The sequence below is a fragment of the Neolamprologus multifasciatus genome, chromosome 13 (genome assembly GCF_963576455.1).
Source record: "Neolamprologus multifasciatus chromosome 13, fNeoMul1.2, whole genome shotgun sequence".
Lineage (NCBI taxonomy): Eukaryota > Metazoa > Chordata > Actinopteri > Cichliformes > Cichlidae > Neolamprologus > Neolamprologus multifasciatus.
The window spans coordinates 23,907,117-23,927,758 of NC_140451.1; the positions used below are offsets into that span (position 1 = coordinate 23,907,117).

The 20,642-nt window shown below is 39.9% G+C and overlaps 1 protein-coding gene across 4 annotated transcripts in view; it reads left to right on the plus strand.

Annotated features, from left to right (window-relative positions):
* phactr2 (phosphatase and actin regulator 2) overlaps positions 1-17,119 on the plus strand; it is a 41,581-nt gene extending 24,462 nt beyond the window's left edge. For 3 of the 4 annotated variants that reach the window (XM_085182685.1, XM_085182687.1, XM_085182686.1), the window contains 12 exons: positions 2,964-3,149; positions 3,902-3,976; positions 4,220-4,360; positions 5,317-5,565; positions 6,950-7,475; positions 7,693-7,871; positions 8,615-8,771; positions 9,141-9,196; positions 10,018-10,079; positions 10,354-10,491; positions 11,931-12,007; positions 14,762-17,119. In XM_085182685.1, coding sequence (XP_085038811.1) covers positions 2,964-3,149; positions 3,902-3,976; positions 4,220-4,360; positions 5,317-5,565; positions 6,950-7,475; positions 7,693-7,871; positions 8,615-8,771; positions 9,141-9,196; positions 10,018-10,079; positions 10,354-10,491; positions 11,931-12,007; positions 14,762-14,777 — 1,862 coding nt within the window. In that variant the 3' untranslated portion in view covers positions 14,778-17,119. The remainder of the gene's footprint in view (positions 1-2,963; positions 3,150-3,901; positions 3,977-4,219; positions 4,361-5,316; positions 5,566-6,949; positions 7,476-7,692; positions 7,872-8,614; positions 8,772-9,140; positions 9,197-10,017; positions 10,080-10,353; positions 10,492-11,930; positions 12,008-14,761) is intronic. The other variant, XM_085182688.1, reaches the window with a different exon arrangement.
* Positions 17,120-20,642: the final 3,523 nt, after the last annotated feature.

A 20,642-nucleotide genomic window follows, 5' to 3' on the forward strand; every position in this document is an offset into this window, starting at 1 on the left:
TTTAAGCTTTGGTCTGGTGGAAATCTGGCAGATTTTTTTTTTTTTTTTGCTGACAATGGGGCTGCATAAGCATCTTAAACAGTACTGACACTGCACTGTTCTGTTTTCAACCAACTTTTATTGTTTTCTTGTCAGCAGGTATTTAGAGTGACATGAGCTAAGTGGGAATGTATTATTATTTTTATTGAGCAGTCATAATGATTGCCTCCATGTGTAGCTAGCATTTGCGAATTTAGGAGTTCTCTAAGAATGCACTTGAAAGAATGAATTGATGAATTCCCTTAAATCGTCCCCCTTGAATAATTGCATTTATCTCAGTTTGCAGATGACATGAGAGTCCCTGGCTTTCGGCTATTGAGGTTTTGCGATGATTCTGTATTTTTTTTTAGTTTTTTAAACCAGGCTGCTGCCATGTCAACAAATGTAGGTTGCGCTCGTGAGTATATTTCCCCTTGCCAATCAGAATACAAATTGTTATGGATTAGTGTAACCAGGATCCTGGATCGTGCACTTAATCTTGCATCTTTTAAAGTTTTTTTTCCTTTGTTTAAAAAATGTTTTCAGAATTAATTGAAGCTGTCCACATAATTGGAGAAAACAACCACCATGACTTCATGTGAAAAACATCCAAGTATTGTGTTGAAGACATATCAGCTGAAGTTGAACTTGAGCCAGGCTTTTTTTTGTAATGCAAATTGTAGGTATTATGTTTTGTAATCATTTTTAATTTTTGCACATGGCTGATTAATGTTCTGAACATCTATTATTACTTAGTCTGACTGCATTTTAATATATTAATACAATAAAAATAAAGTGTTCAGCACAGTGTCTGTGAAGGCTCTCAGTCATCCAGGTCATCGTAGTCTGAGGAGCTTGGAAAGAAAAGCGTCTGTACTTCTTTAAGTTGCTTGAAGACGTTTCACCTCTCATCCGAGAAGCTTCTTCAGTTCTAGGGTCAGTTGGTGGAGAGTCCCAGATTTAAGCTCTGTGGGAGTGTCCCTGAGAGTGTCATGGACCCCCTATTGATCCTCGACCTAATCACACGAGCCAAGGTGTGAAAACGAATGTAGGTCACAATCAGCCGAGGTTTCAGGTGAGCTCATCGTGAAACTTAACCCAACCCTATCACGTGATTTCCTGAGGTCAAATGGCCCAGGATGTGAATGGGCGTCAAGGCATCTGGGAAGGGATCTCAAAACTGGATTGAGATGGCAGTCAGTTGGTGTCATAAGCCACCACCTCTATTCAAAGATGGTCGTCGACAGTGGACATAGATGGCTTCTTTCACTCCTCATATAAACCATGTCTTCTCTGTCCAAAATGTAAACATTGGCATCCTCAAAAAAGTGACCTTTTCCCTTTAGATGCAGATGGACGGCCGAGTCTTGTCCCGTGGAGCCGGCTCTTCTATGTTGCGGCATGCGTTCATAAAGGCATGGCGCAATGTAAACCTGAAAATTTGAGTAAAGGATGTTAAATGGTAGCACATCTCAAGCCTCAACGAGGACAAGTTCTTTACATTACACTTATTATTTTCCTCTGTATTAGTTTTGGGGCTGTTCTCTCATTTAAGAGCACTTCTATGCTAAAAGCACACAGCTCCTTCAAATACTTCCACATCGCTGAACTTCATTTCCTCCAAGCAGCAATAACTTGACCTTTTCTTCGGGAGTGCCAATATGAAAAAAGACATAAATTACTCTAAAGTTTTTTGCGGAAAAAATGATACACTTTTGTCGCTAGCTGGGCTCCATAGAGTCAGCGGTGATTCAGCAGTGTTACGTAGCTGCAAAAACAAAAGCCTTCCTCTGCTTAAATCTGAGGAATCACACACACCACCTCTCTTTCCTGTGTAAGCTTCCTGCACACACACACACACACACACGTACTTGCACACACTGTCGACATTATCCCAGAAGTTTCACAGCGCTTCTAATCTTTCAGCAGGAAGAGGAGGAGCTGTGGGAGGACAGGGATCTCGCCAAGACACACACACGAGCGCACGCACTGCAAATACTGTTAAAAACAAATATTCGCCCCTGACTGACCTGTAGAGCGCGACAAATATGACTATTTCTCAGCTTTTTTTAACACTTGCTGACTCCGTCTTAAAAACGTGTGTGGATCTGTCTTCATTTAAAGCTTTTAGTTTCCTGATAATATAGGCGGGCGTTATCGGGAAACTGACAGGAACAAGCCTTCGGCAGTAAACACCAGGAATCACTTGTTAAAGAGATGTGTATAATACTAAATAACACTACACTATTAAAATATAAACACAATTCCAGTAAATACAGACCGAAAATATAAACACCGCTATAATCCTGCACATAAAAAATGCAAACTATAGAGCCAGATAAAGTGCACTGTGGTTTGTGGAAGCTTCGATTATGTTAAGAGAGCCATTTTTCCTGTCGTCCTTTAAATGGCTACAGGAATAAAAATGAATCTTAAGTGCTATGACTCTATTTTGAGCATCATGTTGCTGTGACCTGAAGGAAGGGGGTCAGATGATTGCACATGTTTGAGAGCACTTCAAGTAAAGAGGGTCCTTCACCTTCTCGGATCATTTCAGTTGAGTAATTTGAAGGGTGGGATTTGAAGGAGTATTAGAAAGGCAGAAAAATCTGTTTTATAACATATAACACATGTGTACATCGTAGATGGCCTATACTTGTCAGTATTGTGCAGTATGAAGGAGTTAAAAGAAACTAGTTTGACTGAAATTAAGGTCCAGTATTATTATTTTTATTTAAATTGGAAGTGTTGGTCTTGAGAATAAGAATCTTCTGTGCCCAGATGGCAGGATTATCTTTGCATATCCATTGTAGGAGAGACCAGCTCTCCTAGAGAAAGGCTGCAAGGGCTTATGGATAATATGCAAATAGAAGGGCCCTGCCTGGGTTGCACGCTGATATTCCTTTTCTCCTATTTACATGCATTTCTGCTTGCGTGTCTTCTAGTTGAGGGACTGGAGAAATCAACATCTCTGGCCAGCTGCGACGTGGCGGTGGACAGCTCTGCCAATGCCCAGAATGCCCATGCACCACGGCAGCAGCGAGGCAAGCTGTCAACCCTGGGCAAACTTTTCAAACCCTGGAAGTGGAGGAAGAAGAAGACCAGCGACAAGTTCCAGGATCTTTCAAAAGGTAGGACGTCTTGTGTGTCCGTGTGTGGATGTGTATGTTAATGACACTGTATCAACAAGCTGATGAGTCGCTTCTGATTTGTTCTCCTCAATCAAGTGTCTGGTCAATATCACAGATGGCATTTTTGGATTTGTGTGGAACATTACGCGTGAAATGGAGCACTGTTGCTCCCAGAAGAGCTTTAAAAGGAAATGAGTGAATGGTTTGTTTGTGGTTCTTGCTGATTAATTCCTCAGGGGTTTGGCTGGGAAATAAAGAGAGACAGAGGTAAATACAAAAAACAGAGACTCTTCTCCTGAAAGCTGCTAGGTTTTATCTTTTGCTTTTCCTGTGTTTGTATGAAAGTTGTGTTCCTCTATGTCCCTTCAATGCTAGCGCTCGGGACAGTTTAGAAAACGGTAGGGGATATATAAGGTGCTAACTGGGAAGTAGAACTTCTTTCTTTATAATTAGATTATTTATTGGTGTCAAAGTTTGGGGTGGGGGTGGGGGGGTGTCTGAGATCAGTACACAACCACATTTCCATGTCAGTAAAAGCAGATTTATTTATTTACACATTTATTTACACATTTTTCTTTTCTTAATGTGCAAAATGTTTACATGGGGTGACAGGTCTGGATTGTAGGCAGGCCCGTTCGTCACCCCGTCTCTTATTTCAACGTCATGCAGTTGCAAACTGTGTAAAATGTGGTTTGGCATTGTGTTGATGTGTTCGAATAAATATATTGAACTTGAGCTTGTTGGTCTTTCAGTTCTAGAGAGAAAAATCTCCACTAGACAAACAAGGGAGGAGCTCATCAAGAAAGGAGTTCTCATCCCAGACCAAGGTTTGTCCTATGTCTCAGTCAAATCAAATAAGTCAAATCAAATTAAATGTAACACCTCTTCTTCCCCAAAATATGACATTTACTTATTACAGAGCAAAGCAATTCACCTTGTAAGACACATCTTAACATGTTTTTTATTGTTCTTTACACTTCAAAGCCTTTTCACTTTGTCACATGTTGTTTGTGTCATATCAGGAGATGGAGAAAATGACTAAAAAGCAGCTTTTATTTCTTCTCCCCTAGATGAACCAGTCATCAGTGAAAATCTGAACGGCCATGCCACATCCAGTTTGACGCCAGAGAAAGTCAAAGTTGACATTGAGTCTCAAGAAACACTGCGGGAGGAACAGGCAACTGGGCCGGTCAGAACTGAGGAGAAACCAGGTAACCTTTGGACCAGTCACAATATAACCTTTGTCATACTTTGGCCTGTAATCCAGGGCTGGTTGGAGTCTCTAACCGTCAGATTGCTGTACTAGTTGAAGTTACAAGCCCAGGGTAACAGTCTTCCACCTGTATATATTGAAGAATTATATATAGATGCATTGTTGTTATTTGTTTGAAAATTAAAGCAAGAAACGGTTGTCGCTAGAGACCTGCTAAATGCTGAGAAAACTTTACTCTTCTACAGAGAACTCACATTTTGTGGAATGTGGGGCTTTTTCGGCCCTTGAACTGTTCCATTTTTATATACTGGATCTAAATATTGTAGCTTTTTTTAGGTGCTTTGATGTCTTTTCCTCTGGGCTGTGGAATGCATTAGTATCTGCAGCAGCTTTCTGGTTGACATTGAACTCGCTGTGGGATCAATGAGCGGGTCTAATGTGTTCAGATAGATATTCCCATTATATCAGCCTGCAATAGGCATTCACAGTTTGAACAGAGCTGTATCTTCTCCTCCTAATGCCTCTCTCTCCCTGAGGAGACAGGCCACTGTTCTTGTGTCTGATGCTGCTTAAGTGTTGTGCTGTTTTCAACTCAACCCTGTTAGCATTGAACTTGTAGCCATTTGTTTGTTCATTTGTCAATAATCAGAAAGGCAAAGGCAACAAACTCTGTAAGTACAGCAACTGAACACACATACTATCGCCTACCCTGGAGCCTGGGAAGGTTAATGGGTACATATTATCTATCAGTTCTCTGGAAACGCTGTACAAGAGCCCTTCATCATCAGCTCTGTCATACACTTTCTGTATCCTTCATTTTCTCCTCTGTCTCTGCTTGTCCACCTCTATTTGTGCATCTTTTTGCACAGATCAGCAACTTTTATCTTGCTTCCAGCCTTTATATTAACCTTTAACTGCTGCACTTTTCCTTCCTACTCCCTCTCATCTATTTAGAAAGGTCTGATACTAAACCCAACACCTGGGCAAATCAGGTGCGACCTCGAGAGACTCAAGCTAAAAAACAGCCAAGCGCCACTCCGCCCGCATCATCCAAACCTGCCGGTGGCACCGCAGCCACGGCAAAGCACAAGGATGGTGCCTCTGGGGCAAAAAAGACAACTAAAACCACTGTCAAGACTGGGTCGTCCACACAGGCTAAAGCTAACCCCCCACGGAACACTAACACGACTGGTCGCGGGACTGGTAAGTTCAGATAGTTAGAACCGAAACCAGCTGGCCTGTCAGTGTTCATCCCTTCCCTCATTCCCGCATGGAGAATGCCCTTCTCTCACTGTTGGAAGGGAAATAGGAGTCACTATTAAGCAGTTTGTTCCTTCTAAGCATGGCTTTATGTGCGCACTCGTGCAAATGTTATTGAAGTTTCTGTCAAGTGGTTGCAAAATAGTATTTCCCCTTTTCTCCCTCTTCACGGTGTGCTTTCCTTATAAAAAGCATTTCATTTACGATATCTGCCTGTTTTCTAAGAAAGAAGAAGTAAAGATTTATCTGTGTAACTCTAGAAATGTCTGCAGTGTGTGTGTGTGTGTGTGTGTGTGTGTGTGTGTGTGTGTGTGTGTGTCAGAGGGGCTGAGCAAGAAAGTGAGTGAGGTCAGTGTAGCATCGCCACTTTAAAAAGAAAGAGAGAGAGAGCAATCTGACGAGCTTGTGTGGTTTCACTAGCATGACGCCAGGGCATGATCATCCCCGTGCTTCCTGTGTGTATGTGTGTGTGTCTGTGCTGCACTTGTCAAATATATAGCATGGTTAAACGACACTTAGAACACTGCATGTGATGTTCATGCAGTCCTTTCAGAGGATATTTGTGTCTTTTGTGGTGTGTTCAGGAAAGTGGCACAAACGTTGCTTCATTAATGTTTGAATGACTTCGAAATCCTAAGTTCACCCTCTCTCCTAAGGGTGTTTTTACCAGCACACAAAGACACTTCACATAGACTTGAAAAGATACTTTAGTAGTCAGTATATCCTTAGGTATTCTGTGTTTGTCACAGTTTTAATGGAGAAGATATGTTTAGATAGTTACTCTATTATGTTTAAGTTTTAGAGTTGGTAAATATTGGAATCCATATGTGCTGCATAAACTTGGATTATGTATTAATCAAAAATGGTTACGTTTTATGGCATTGCACAGCCTAAACAAAAAACGTGATACATTTGAAAAATAAAATTCAAGGCCGATCATACTTTAGGTGAAACTACTTTGATTGAAATAGAGAGCAAAAGTGAGACGTCGCGTTTTATACGCTTCAGTTTTATCCATGCAGCCAATCAAAATGTTTCACTTGAACAGAAGGTGTAAGTCTACTAGCAATAGTTCCCTGGGTTAAGTAGCCAACAGCCATAAAACAGAATATAAACATTGCTTATATTTTGGGATGATTCTCACATTATCATACACATGTTATTAACTACATATATTACTGATGACATTTTTACTTTAAAACACATACATATTTGTCTCTTACAACATAGAATTTGTATAAGCATATTATTAGGAGGTTTTTGTGCATGTCTTCAGAAAATAGAGCATCTAGAAAAACAAAAACGTCTGATTTTCTGTCCTCCTCAGCCAAGTCCTCTCATCCAAAGAAGACGGGATGCACAACAAAAAGCACCACCACCTCCACACCTCGTTCTCGTGCGTCAAAGGACACTGGCTCTGCAGCACAGAATGAAAGGACAGATGCAAAGGCCAACCGGAAATCAGACACTCCGACTTCATCGTCTGTACTTCAAAAAGCCTCTGCAGAGACTCTTAACCCACCTGGAGACTTAAAATCTTCTCCCCTTTCCTCAGACACCAAACCTATTTCATCTAAAAGCAATGACACAGGGGGAGCTCAGGGGGACTCTGTCCAAGATCCTAAATCTTCACTTGACGCATCGCGTGCAGGTGAAGATACCCATAAAGGTGCACTTCCTGGAACCACAAGCCAGTCTTCTCATGTCAACACTGCTACAGAAAACACATCATTCGCAGATGGAGAGGCACGCGGCAGCTCACAGAGCGATAAACAGGAGAGGACAAAAGAGCAGGGAGGAGGAGGTGGAACGAAGAAAGGAGAAACAGAGAATGTTGTTGAAAATAGCCGGAGGTACTGTAAAAATCTAGTTGGTACATGCAAATTGCTGATTGCTTGAATTCCTTATGTTCACTTTGACTGTATCTAAGTTTGATAGCATGCATGACAGTAACCTTAATGGAGTCACAAATGAATCTTTATATGATTTGCTGTTATATGAAATTAGATAATTGACAATAAATCTATTAAAATTTGTTTAGTCACACTGTTGTGTTATTGGTTCTTGCAGGTCAGCAGAGGATGAAGCAGAAAAGCCGCAGCGACCCAGGGTAAAAACAGAGCAGGCCGAGGTGACCGTGATACCCGATAGGCCGAGAGACAGCCAAACTAGTGACTCTGATTCTGACGGACCAATCCTGTACCGGGATGAGGAGGAAGAAGACGAGGAGGAAGACGAGGACTCAAACAGTATGTCACACAACAATGGAAAAAACAGTGTGTTTGACAACAGTCACGTCAGCTGCAGAACTTAAAGAGAAGCTCACCTAAACAACTCAACTTCGACATGTCAGTTAGCAGGCGGGGTGTGATGTGTTTAAGAGGATGTAGTGCATTGGGTCAATGGTTAGAACTGTTGCCTCACAACTAAAGAGTCCTGCTAATATGGTTAAAACATATTTATTTTGAAAATAAATATGTATTATATATATTTTACCTAATGACACATGACCTTTGGTTTTAATATAAGACAGCGTATCCTGATTCAGAGTTGTGGAACTGACCAGTAGGCCAGCAGCTCATGGCTACTGAATAGAAAGAATATGTCATGTCACCAGATGTGTATAAACCCTTGAATGGTTGCAGAAACACATCCATAGATTTTACATCCTGCTCAGCTCAAGGGCTCATTGCTCCCAAGATGAAGTGAAAGAATCGTTTGCAGTCAGACTGTGAAGCCACCCAACTTGCTGTGACGGTGCAATGTTTGCTTCGTGCAGTCATGCTGTTAAAAATGTCAAAGATGCAACTTTTGCTTGCAAAACTAACCAGCACTGGTAAACAGCATTTCATCTGTTTATCATTACAATGGACTTTCTGTTGATGTTTCAGGTTTTTAAACATCTCATTTTCTTCATTGCTTGTTCATTATGATCCACAGCTGACCCCCCGGAAGACTGTTACTAGCCGTGCCTGTTCTCTCTCTGTTCTAGCCTCTCTTGCCAGCAAGATCCGCCGACGAGACACCTTGAACATTAAACTGGGGAACCGACCCAGCAAGAAAGAGCTGGAAGAGAAAAACATTCTGCCACGGAGTTCAGAGACGGAGAGGCACGAGCTACGCCAGCAGATTGGCAGCAAATTAGTCAGGTACACTCAAACACACGCATACAAAGCGGACTGTGAAAATGTGGCTAGGTGTTACTTTTTTCTCAAGTTTGGCATTGCTTTAGGATAACAACAGAGATTGTTGTTTTTTTTTTTTTTTGGTGTAGCTGTGGGTGGTATACTGTTACAAATGATGCACATTAAAAATGTGTCCTGAAGTTTGGCCTTTTCTAACAGATTAGCCAAATTGGCTGGTGTTAAAACAGCCTTCAGATTCTCAGCAACAAAAGGTGTAAACAAAAAACCAAATCTTAAGTGTTGATAATTTTGGATTTTTCTCTGCACAAGCCTGCAGAATTATTAAATCCATACCTGCTCGTAAAAAGAGTGTAAACAGTTTTCTCTTTTTAGACGCCTGAGCCAAAGACCAACCACAGAGGAGCTGGAGCAGAGAAACATTCTCAAGCGTAAGTGCACTCTTCAACAGAGGTGTGACGTGATACACCTTTTTTTTTTATGATCGTCATAATACTTTAAAGCACGAATTATGTCATTTCAGCTGCCCGGCCACAATCTGTTACTGCCACTCTCAGATCTTCAGATACGACCTTGCGTGTCTTATTAATCAGATGGATGAGACAGATATGTCTGTCTAAATTATGAATTACTGTCTTTTAGCAGCTTTGTGTCTCCCACGGTGGAGTGATGTGTTCAATCACACTGTGAGCTTTACTGGGTATCTGTGTAGCTTTATCCTCTGATTTAATTATTTTATTTATTTTTTGAAAGGTTGATTTGCAGATTTTTAAAACATTTCGGTCTGCAGCACACAGCCTCAGTCTCATCATAGCACACGAGAAATAATGCAAGGCTCTCGTGTGTTCCTTTAAACACAAAAAGAGAAGTAACACTATGTATGTGTTGTGCTAGGAAAGAAGGATTAGGTGTCATAAATCCTGCATGACTTCTGTTTCAATCTGGATGAGACCACTAGATGTCACTGACTTCTCCAGTGCCCCCTCACCAAGCTGTTTATATATATGCATGTGTGTATATATATATATGGTGCAGTTCAATTAATATTTCACAAGAATATTTGCCGTTCAGATTTCATCTGATTTCCCTTTTTTCGCCTTTTTGCTTTTGTTTACGTAATGGCAGCCACACTGCTGCATAGCCATGCACTTGGCTTAATATTGCAAATTATAGCTTGTGTATATAATTAGATGCAGTAACTTGTTGCAGGCATAGTAGGTGTGAAATCAATCTGCTGGTTCTCTACATGCAGAAAAGAATGAAGCAGAGGAGCAAGAAGCTAAGCAAGAGATTAAAAGGAGGCTCACGAGAAAGGTACTGTAAATTTCACACACACACACACACACACATATACATACATAAGAGAACAGAAAGTACACAGCACGTCTATATTTAGCTACTAATATGTTTTGCCCCACCTTATGAGTCATGGTAGTAGAAAGAAACTGTTTTATATAGAGAGATCAGGCCATCTAGTGGACTCAGCTGGAACTGAGACATTAACCAAAATACTGGGAAGATCATTTTGAAGTTTAATATTTGATTCGACTGACTGTCTACTTTCTCCTCCTTTCTCATCTGTGTGTAGCTGAGCGTGAGGCCGACGGTGGCAGAGCTCGTTGCTAGGAGGATTCTTCGTTTTAATGAATATGTGGAGGTAACGGACGCCAAGGATTATGACAGACGAGCTGACAAACCCTGGACACGGCTTACTCCTGCTGACAAGGTACTGCTCTTGTAGACTGCTTTGTAATGCCTGATATAATTTAATTTATTAGGGCTTTATGAAACCTTTACAGTTTCTATTCAGGGTGAAAATTTTGTGAATTTGTGATGTTGATTACTTTGGTGATTAGAGACTTAAAATATATGTGGACATGCAATCACACATATATGGCGAACAACCATCTGCTTTTATAGCGGTCTCGACTTCTTGGGAAGACTTTAGAAAAGATTTCAGATCTTGGCTGCAGGAATTTGAACCCACTGGGCCGTAAGAGCATTATTAAAATCAGGCACTAAATGTTTCCTGGCTTACAGGTGCTGTTCCAGTTCATCCCAAAGGTGGTGGATTGGGGTCAGAGCTTGTGCAGGCCAAAATTCAAAAACCCATTTATGTATGGGTCTTAGTTTGTTGCAGGTTTTTTTCTAGTTTCAACAGGACGGCCTTCTGCGTACACAGTTGTGTTTCATATTATGGTCTTAAACGTCTCTGTGTGTTTATGCTTGATGATATACATGAAATTTACTTAGCTCACACTAAGTCAGTATGTAACTGCATATATGTGCCATCTGCACTGTATCAATATTTAGCATGGCTTAACAAAATATCCTCACAGACAATAAAGACCCTCAAAGTGTGCCGTTTTTATGTCAAGGTTTCCCTCTGCTGTTGATGTTCAGAACTGCACAGCACATAAATACAGACCTTGAGACTTGCAGCCCACATCCAGTATATTCAATTTTAGGATATCTTCTCACATTCAGAGGGCAACAGGGAAAACGATGCATGGACAAACCAAAGTAAACTGTCTGCTTGCACATTTGTACAGTGAAATCTCCATCACCAGTCACACTTACCGCAGACAGCCGTGGAGAAAGGACAAAGCTAAACTCATTACTGTCAAATAAAAGAACGGACAGGCAAATAAAGCAAGCGACGTCTAACTAAACCCTTAACAACTTTAAAAACAAACCTCCGACTTCACAGCATCACCTGCATAACCGGGTCAAAAAATGGATGTACTTGATGTTACTGACGACAGACAAAACAAACTTTTTATGTAAGGCTTGAGGGAAGAGTTGGTTATAAACATTACAATAAATCCCTTTAAAATCATTATTTTATAAGTTAAAATGAATGAGAATAATCATTTGTGCTGCTGTGTACTTTGCTCGTATTTTTTAACCCATATACTATTAGTTCCGACTACTTCCCCGAAGCAAAGACTGTAGCTGTGCAGATTTATGGAAATTATCTGTAAACATCTTAAAAGCTCCAAATGAGAGCCCTTAAGCATCTGAACATTTCACATTGAAACAGCTCAAAGGCATCATGAGCTTACTTGGAAAAGGTGATTGGGGTGGGGGGGCACAGTTGGCCTTGGTCTTCTAATGATGTTATTTTCTGTGTGTGTCTTTGTATGTGTGTGTTCTGCCCACCAGGCTGCTATCCGTAAGGAGCTGAATGAGTTTAAAAGCCGAGAGATGGAGGTTCATGAAGACAGCAAACAGTTCACCAGGTACTTAAGCGGTCAATGGCATTGACCATTTAAGCCGACTCTGAAGCTTTATTAGCGCTTTATCACAGTAAATGCTGCTGTTTATTAGTCACATTGATCAATATTTATATTGTTCTAGTCCCACATTAAAGTCACGATATACTCCTGGGTCGAATCCAGTTTATTTACCTCAGGCACTAATTGACAATAAAGGTTAGGTTGCCGCTCTCATTTGTTATTTTATTGCTGTGCCGAGCCCACCAAAAAGAACTAATAAACCTTTCAATAAAAACAAAACTAGCACAAAATGTTTCAATATTTGTTTACATCCTCTGTCTGAACTTGTGAAATTACATAGTTGTTGATGTTTTTTAAAGAGAAGAGATGTGGAACAGAGACATTGAGTCACCGTCATTTCCTCATATCTTATTATACTTTGTTTTATGAATTTAGAGAAAATAAGAAAAAAAAACAGCAGTGGCAGCATTATGTCTGGCAATGTTTTTGCCTCAAGACTTTATTAAATTGTTAAGGCCTGAGGGGCAGGTCATGCAATGGAGAAGAGTATAAAAGAGAAAGAAAAGTGCTTCCAGGGTGCAATTTTCCCTGTCTGACTTTAAAAATGCTATTAAACGTGAGCCACAGAAGTCAATATAACAGTTAGGAACAAGAAAACTTTGATATAAAATGTACACGGGCTGGAAATGGAGGAAAAGCAGCTAGTGCACAAACATAGTCCACATGCAAAAGTCCTCAGAGGGGATGCCTTACCTGCAAATTCATTACAAAAGTCAATATAATGAGATGAGAATGAGAACACGTGCTTTAAGAAGACAAAGTTAAAACTGAAATCTTTCCAAAAGTATGTTTTGTAGAGAAATTTAAAAAAAAAAAAAAAGATGAGCAGAACGCTTCCCTTTCTTTTGAGTCTGACAATGGAAACATTTGAAGGAAGGTCCACGATTTTCATTTTCCTTTGAGAAATCAATGAAATGCGCCATTTGTTCTAAGATGCTCAGAAGTGTTTTTCCTTTGTGCCATATTTTTGAAGAGGGAAAAAAACCCTGTAGACTTATGCTTTTCTGCAAGATTTAAATCCATTGTTAAAACACTTCAATTAACAGCATTAAAATGCACCACCACCATTTTCGTTCTAAAGCCAGCAGCCGCAGCTCAAAGACAGAGGAAACTCGAGTTTGACTGTTTTTGCCTGATAACACGCTGAAACGTAGCAACGGTACATGATAAAACAATGTTCATATTATAATCTGTCTCACTCACAGTGATGTGAATAAGTTTCTTTCTAGAGTCCGGTGAAAAACTATCTACACGATTACTGCTTCCTTAGGAATTTAGAGGGTAAGGAGCAGCCAGGCTGAAAATCAAATGCACTTGATGAAGTGATCATCAACAAAGCAGAGGTTTGCTGGTGTGGAGCATTCAGATGTGTGTTAATAACACAATCTTTCATACAAATTCACCTGAAGATTCACATGAAAAGACCCAAGAGCTACACCTCAGACTCTACAGGCCTCAGCATGTTAAATGTTGAAGTTCGTGACAGTACCTTTAGATAAAAGCTGAAAAAGTATGGCTTGTTTGGAATGGTTTCCAAGAGGAAGCCTCTAAAAGAACATGGCTTAGGTTTCCAAAGTTGCATCTGAACAAACCAAAGGACACACTGTCTTTTGCAAGGGAGCACAGTGGCATAGATGTTTGGATACATACGCAGCACATGTTTGTAAAAGGAATCTGAACCAGCTGTCCGTCTCAGCGATGGAGGAGTGATAATTTGGTCTTGTTTTGCAGCCACAGTATCTGGGCACCTTACAGTCACTGAGTTAGCATTATAGAGTCAAATGTGAAACCATCTGTCTGGCAGTGTAATTGGGTCAATGCAGCAAGACAATGATCCCATAAAATTCCTCCACAATGATGTGACAGATTGATAAAGTCGTACAGAAAAACAAGTGTTCAAGTTATTGCTTCTAGGTAAGCATCAAGATAAGTTCAATGACTTTTAAAGGTGATTTAAGATTGTGATGTGCTTATTGAATGGTTAGTTTTTCTATAGGACTGCACATAATCCTTTTTTTCACATGACTATTTTTTGCTTTGTGGTCCTCGGGATTCCCATATGCCATATGCACCTAGGGACCATTTTGGATCCGACGACACCATAAGGGTTACGCAGCTCAATGCAGCCGTGACAGCTTAATGCTTAGCCATGTCTTCATTTCATTCTCATTCTGTTTGATCCCTCGACTATGTAAAAGATATTACTATTAAGTGTCTACAGTCAGCAAATAACTCACCACAAACTGCTGTTACCTACTGTCTTTGATCGCACAAACTACTCACAATGTAGTCTGACAAAGCATTTTGTAAACACCCACCTCCTGGAGGTAAAGATGTGGTCTGTTATGTGTGTTGGTTGTTTTGAATTCAGATGAGTAATTTATGTTTCTGTTAAAAAAGAAAAATACAAGTTTGAAATTCAAATGAAAATTGGCAGCCCTAGTGTTTGCTGAGCTTTGGTTTACATCGACAGCAGTTGGTTTAGTGTTTGAGGATTTTTCAAGATCTGAAAAGTGATTTCAGATGCAAGTTAATTCCCAGGTACTGTGCAGGTCACTCCTGGGAGTGTCTGTCAGATTCTTGGTAAAAATTAAATTAGTAGAAATTGCTAATAAATGACAATACATTCACGTATTTCTATTATACTGTCTGTGTGTTTCTTCTGTTGTAAATAAACCTTTGCGTCTGTGTTTTCAGATTTCATCGGCCCTAAGTCTCCTCAATGCCCCGTCGGCGTCAGCGCCACAAGCTCTCTGGTCCACATCTCCCAGCAGGCTCAGCTCAGTCCACTTCACTCTGGAACTCAGTCGACCTTTTTCACAGCGGACTTTTTGTCTTGTCGCAGCAGGAAAAGCACAGGTGTATTTTACAACATTTAAACGTGGCTGTGTTTTGTTCGGGTTAACCAGTTCCAAAACCGTGGGTGTGCACTCATACTTTAGAAGAGCGATTGATAGGAAGGTGACACTCGCTTCACCTGCATTTCTCCTACTGAACCACATCGGAATATCTTATGTAAAAAAGCTCTGTTGCCCCTGATGAAACTTTTAAGTCTATCATAACATCTGTGTGTGTTTCATGGCACCCATAAAACATTTGCACATATCCAATGTCAGGATAGTGGCATGTATTGTGCTCAGATTAGATTTATTTATTGTAGAGTATCAGAACCAGCTGGTACACAAAATATTTTGTGCATTTCTTTCTTTTTTTTGTATGTTTTTGGTCAGCCCTGTAGTAGTGAATGTGAGTGTACTGTAGAGTTTGTGTCCTTGCCAGGGTATGCCTTGTCAGTAACTGACAAATGGCCAAATATGGGCAACTTCCTAGTACAGGAAGTGGGGTTGATTGGATAGTTTCATGCTGATGTCAGTGCCTATGTCACAGATCACAGGAGAGGAGAGGCAGTTTCCTCTGCTCAGATGTTCCCCTCAGAGATGAATCAGAAATACTGCAGTTCATTTTTTTAAAAACATGCTTTAAGTTCTGCCACTAGAGGTCACTGTATCCTAAGAGTTACAGAAGACGATGGTGCACATAGCTGAAGAATAACCGCAAGTGTTATATTTAAAACTGCTAAAGCTGAGGGAGCCACCTGAGGCTTTAATATTGAAGTGCAAATCCCATTATGGCCACTTCTAATCCCTCAGCACACTTTCCTGATGATACATGATGATAACATATCATCATGTATTCTCTGCTGGGTTATGAACCTCTAATCATAAAGTGCTGGGCTAGCTGTTTAGGAGATGTACTCATAGTTTTCTTACTAGTTCTATTACAGGCCTTTGGCTGGGGTGCTTTACTTGGCTCTTTATTTGGTGCCAAAGATAAAGCAGGAACCTGATCGTATGTAGGTGCTCTAAATTGGAACGCTTACAGGTTTCATTTGGTTGGGTGGACTACGTAGAGAACAGGCACTGAGAGGTTCAGCACTAGTAATGAACTGCTCTCTTCTTTCAGAGAGTGAAAGAGTGCTTTAATTTTCATTTCCTTGAACATGCTTTTGCAATTTAGTCAAGTGACTTTATTTTTAGAACACATTATAAAAGAAGAAATGTTGACATGAGTGCTTTGTGACTTTTGTGATTATATCTTTACATCTAGCTTTAACACGCATCTTGAATTCAGCAAAATTACCTAGTGACATTACATGTTTTTTTAACCATGAATCAGATTTATTCGATGGATTTGTTCCACTTTTTGGAAAGTTAATCTCCAGCCATGTTAATTATTTCAATAAGAAATTATCATTTTAGATCATTTTACAGTTTTGCTCAATCACTGGGAAAATGTTTCAACTTTCATGTGGTTGAATAGATGCCATATTTAATGGAGTCGAGAGGATTTCCTTTGTTTAAATGTGGAGCTATGAAGCATCTAGTGTGTGGATTTGTGATTTTTTTTTTTTTTTTAGCAATCTGGCTCAGGTGGTTTGGTAACTATTGTATTTTGGGGGATTTGTGGATTTGCTGCCTTTACGTGCACTGCCAGATACTTGAGATGCATGTTTCGGAAAAATGTAGAGGATCCATTAAAAGTGTTTTCTTTCTCCGAGAATGCCAGAATGTTTGTCTGAGCTTTAGTAATATTTTTGTCCCATGCCTACTCGAGAAGAGCGGAGATGTTGGCTGTCGAGTGATTGACAGATAGAGCTTGCTGACCTCCAAAAGACAGTGTTCTCATAATAGAGCCCCAACCTCCACAAACACTCGTCATTCTTCCAAATAGTAACTGAAAAGGGCAGATTGATTGTTTCTGCTTCCGAATGTGCGGGGGTTGTAAAGTGAAAAGATGTATAACAATGAAAAAGAAGCAACAGTATTCACGTTGATGTCTAAGTTGTTGTTCATATATATATATGAATATACATATATGTGTGTGTACTGTACAGAATGTATATCAAGCATGTGCATACATTGGTATGACTTTTACTACCAATATAATATGATACAACTTTTATGTGAATGTTTTAAAATCAAATTGTGTTGTTTTTTTTTAAAAATATTTTTTGATACCATCTCCAGACACTGATAAAGAAGTGATTACAGCTGACCTGAAAGTGGTGCTTTTTAATCAATTTATCAAGCACAGTCTTTAATAATAACCTACCTATTTCATACGTAGACAAAGATAATGATCTCTGGGAATATCCGGTTTTGGATTTATTTCTACAAATATCCACAGTTCTAATCTGCACAAACTAGAAATCCTTTACATAGGAATAATAATCATACTTGGTTTTAGATATTTATATATAAAGAGAGAGAGTGTATTATATATGTAGAGTTTACATATGCTAATTCGTTTGGAAATAAAAACTAGCAGCTGAAGAAAGGAAGTAAATATGAGTTTGATCCCTTACAGTCTGCCTGGGTGTGGCTCCAGCACAGGTGAACACGGTATACACCGTCAGCCAAAGCTGCTGTAAAATACCCAGGAATTTTGAGCTTTTATTACAAATTAAAAGTCATACATCCAGTTGAGTTAGAGGCAAATTGATGTTTTGGTTTTTTCTAGGTTCATAAACATATTTTATCTCTCGCCTGAGAGGCGTCTTTGGAGGTGATCCTGAAGTCTTTACTGCTTTCCATTTATCTCAGAAGTTGGATTTGCATCACTCTCGAGTTCCTTTGTTCCAATAGTAAAGTCGGAAAAAACAGGATTTGTGATCAACGTTTTCGTTCTGAGTTGGAAATCCGACTTCAGGAGAAATTCCATTTTCCAACTTTAGCTTGAACATACTATCTAACCTACCCTGCCATCGGAGGTGTTGGTAGGGTAACATGAGCCAAGATGTGAATCAAGATGTGGTTCATTGGGGTCTCAAGGTGTGGGTGGCCCAGGTGAACTTAATAAATTGCGTAATGGGAGGGTGGGTCAACAACTCTCACGACTATCTCCAAGGTGATGACCTCGCTAGGGGCACACTGCTGCCCATCCCACCATGGTTGAGTAGCCTAACCCACGTTATTAATCATCTACAGCCTGTATACAGTCAAATAAAATTACAATTAAACTGGTTATTCGGGGTTATCACTCATTATGTGCCAGTTAGGAAAAGTTTTAATTGTTATCAAAATGAATTAAAAACTTGGAATTTCTTAACATTTACTCAAAGCTACATTATAGTGTGTTGTACATAATTTTAGCAATTTATACACTCATCAATCACATTACAACCTCCTGTCTAATCATGTGTAGGACCTCCTTCTGTTGCCAAAACAGGTCTGACTCATCAGGGTATTGACACGGGACCTTTTGGGATGTCTTGTGTTGTCTGGCATCAGAACATTGGCTACAAATCCTTTAGATCCTGTCGGTTGCAGGTTGGAGGTGCCTCGTTACAACACAGCCCACAAAGGTCCTGTCGGGGTCTTGAGCTCTTCGTTGTGTTCCTGTAATTAGTTTTTGTTGAGTTGCAGGGTGCATTGTTCAGCTGGGAGAGGCTCCTGGCAATAGTGGGTTGTGAAGGCCAGAGTCCAATATTTCCCAGCAGTACATTGAATTATAACAAGATGATCAGTATTATTCGCTTCACCTGTTAGCAGCTTTTAATGTTGTGGCTGATAGGTGTACATATCAGTGCTAAATATAGAGGTTAAAATGAAGCTTTACCAAATGAGAATATTTAAAAACCTTCTCCATGCAAAAGCTTAGTGTTATCGCTTTTAGAACGGCTTTTTAATATTGAAACCGCTTACACCGAAATACTTGCGTGGAATATCAACAGCATTTATATCGTGCAAAAATCCATATTTCTATCCGAAATTAGGAATGTGTGTTAAGCTATAACCACTTAATTCACCAGGATTCAGAACAAATCACTTAAAAACGTTGATGGGTGCCATCTGTTTCATCTCATCTGTACGGCAGCTGTAAAATAAACAGTCACGTTACCCAAAGAAGCTGCAAGCCTACCCCACATTTCCCAGTGTTAATAGTGATCGTGGAAAACGTAATAATAGTTAGACTGCATTTCAGAAGGTATTTCTCTATTTCTCTTGACAGCCATAGTGGCACTTGTTTTTCCTGAGCTGCTGCTGTTCATTTGTAATGCTGTCTACTTCCCCCAGTTCATAAAAATGTTTACATTGAGAATGTCTCCTGCTGGTGGTGCTTGAAGCTTCCTTTATTGCTTCCCGAATGTAAATCCATACTTCAGACTGGAGCCACAATCAGACTACAGTCAAAACCCCCCTTTTTTCTTGAACATGTAATCTTTTCTTGACCATGTGAAAATAAATTGTAATTTGCTGGAGTTTAGCAAATACCATGCTATAAATCTGATATACAGTAATGTATAAACTGTCAGAGTAATGAATTTACTTTGTGCTCAGAGCAGCAAAGGCTGAGGAGACGATATTTCACATGAGCTCCAACCACCTTTACTCTATGTTTGACATTAATAATTCATCTTTGAAGTTGTACTACAATGTTATATATCTCAAAACAGCTACTGTTGTGTCCAAACTGTGTATAGTGTTTTTGTATATAAAGAGTTAAACAAAAAGAGGTTTTTTTTGTCATTGTCTTTTTTTGTCGTGAATAATTTTATCACTGAAGTAAGATCACAACTGTTTTTTGTCTGAGAACAGGAAAACCCAATACTTTAGTTGGTACATCTATTATTTATTTGGCACTGCCTTAATTCTTTGTGGCATGGATGTAACAAGGTGCTGGAAACATTCTTCAACTGTTGCCTCAGTTTTCTGTTCTGGTCTGACAGGAAGGGCCCTCAGTGAGGTCTGCTGCTGCTGTAGCCCTTCTGCTTCAACACTGGCTTCTCCCTTCAAAGATACTCTTCAGCACATCTTGGTTGTAACCAGTGGTTATTTCAGTAACTACTTGAAGCTGTCTGGCCGTTCTCCTCTGACCTCTGGCATCAGTAAGTAATTTCAACCCAGAGAACTGATGCTCACTGGATATTTTCTCTTTTTTCGACCATTCGCTACATCCTAGAAATACTTGTGTGGGAAAATCCCAGTAGATCAATGGCTTATGCAGTACTCATCAGGTTGGAGCTGTCATTTTGACCATGTGTACCTGCCTAAATGCACTGAGCTGCTGCCATGTGCTGTTTAAATATTTGTAGTAACAAGCAGATGGACAGCAGTTGTGTCTAATAAAATGGCAGGTGAATTTTTGTGACTCAGCAGTAGATGACAGAGAATGAGGGTAAAAAAAAAAGCTAATCTGAGAGAAATATGAAATTTCTTTGCCGGAAAGAAAATAAATGTCACAGGTTTGGAATTTAAGCATGTATGTGTTCATACATGCAAAAGTTTCAGAGTTTTTAATGAAGGTATAATTCATCCACCGGATATGAGTCTAAATGAGAGACAGCAAAGTGGTGCCAGTTGAAAGAATTACACCCTGTTGGTCAGTAACCGCCTCCTGCTCTCTGACCATGAGCTTTCTCGCCAGCATAAAGTGATGTCTGGACCCAGACAGCCAGGCTTTTAGATGTTGTATATTACAGGGAAATGTATGAATAAAGAAGCGTTGTGCAAACTGTGCATACAAAGTGGAACAGAGGAGCTCGGAGATGCATCAGCAATAGGCATCCTAAAGCAAT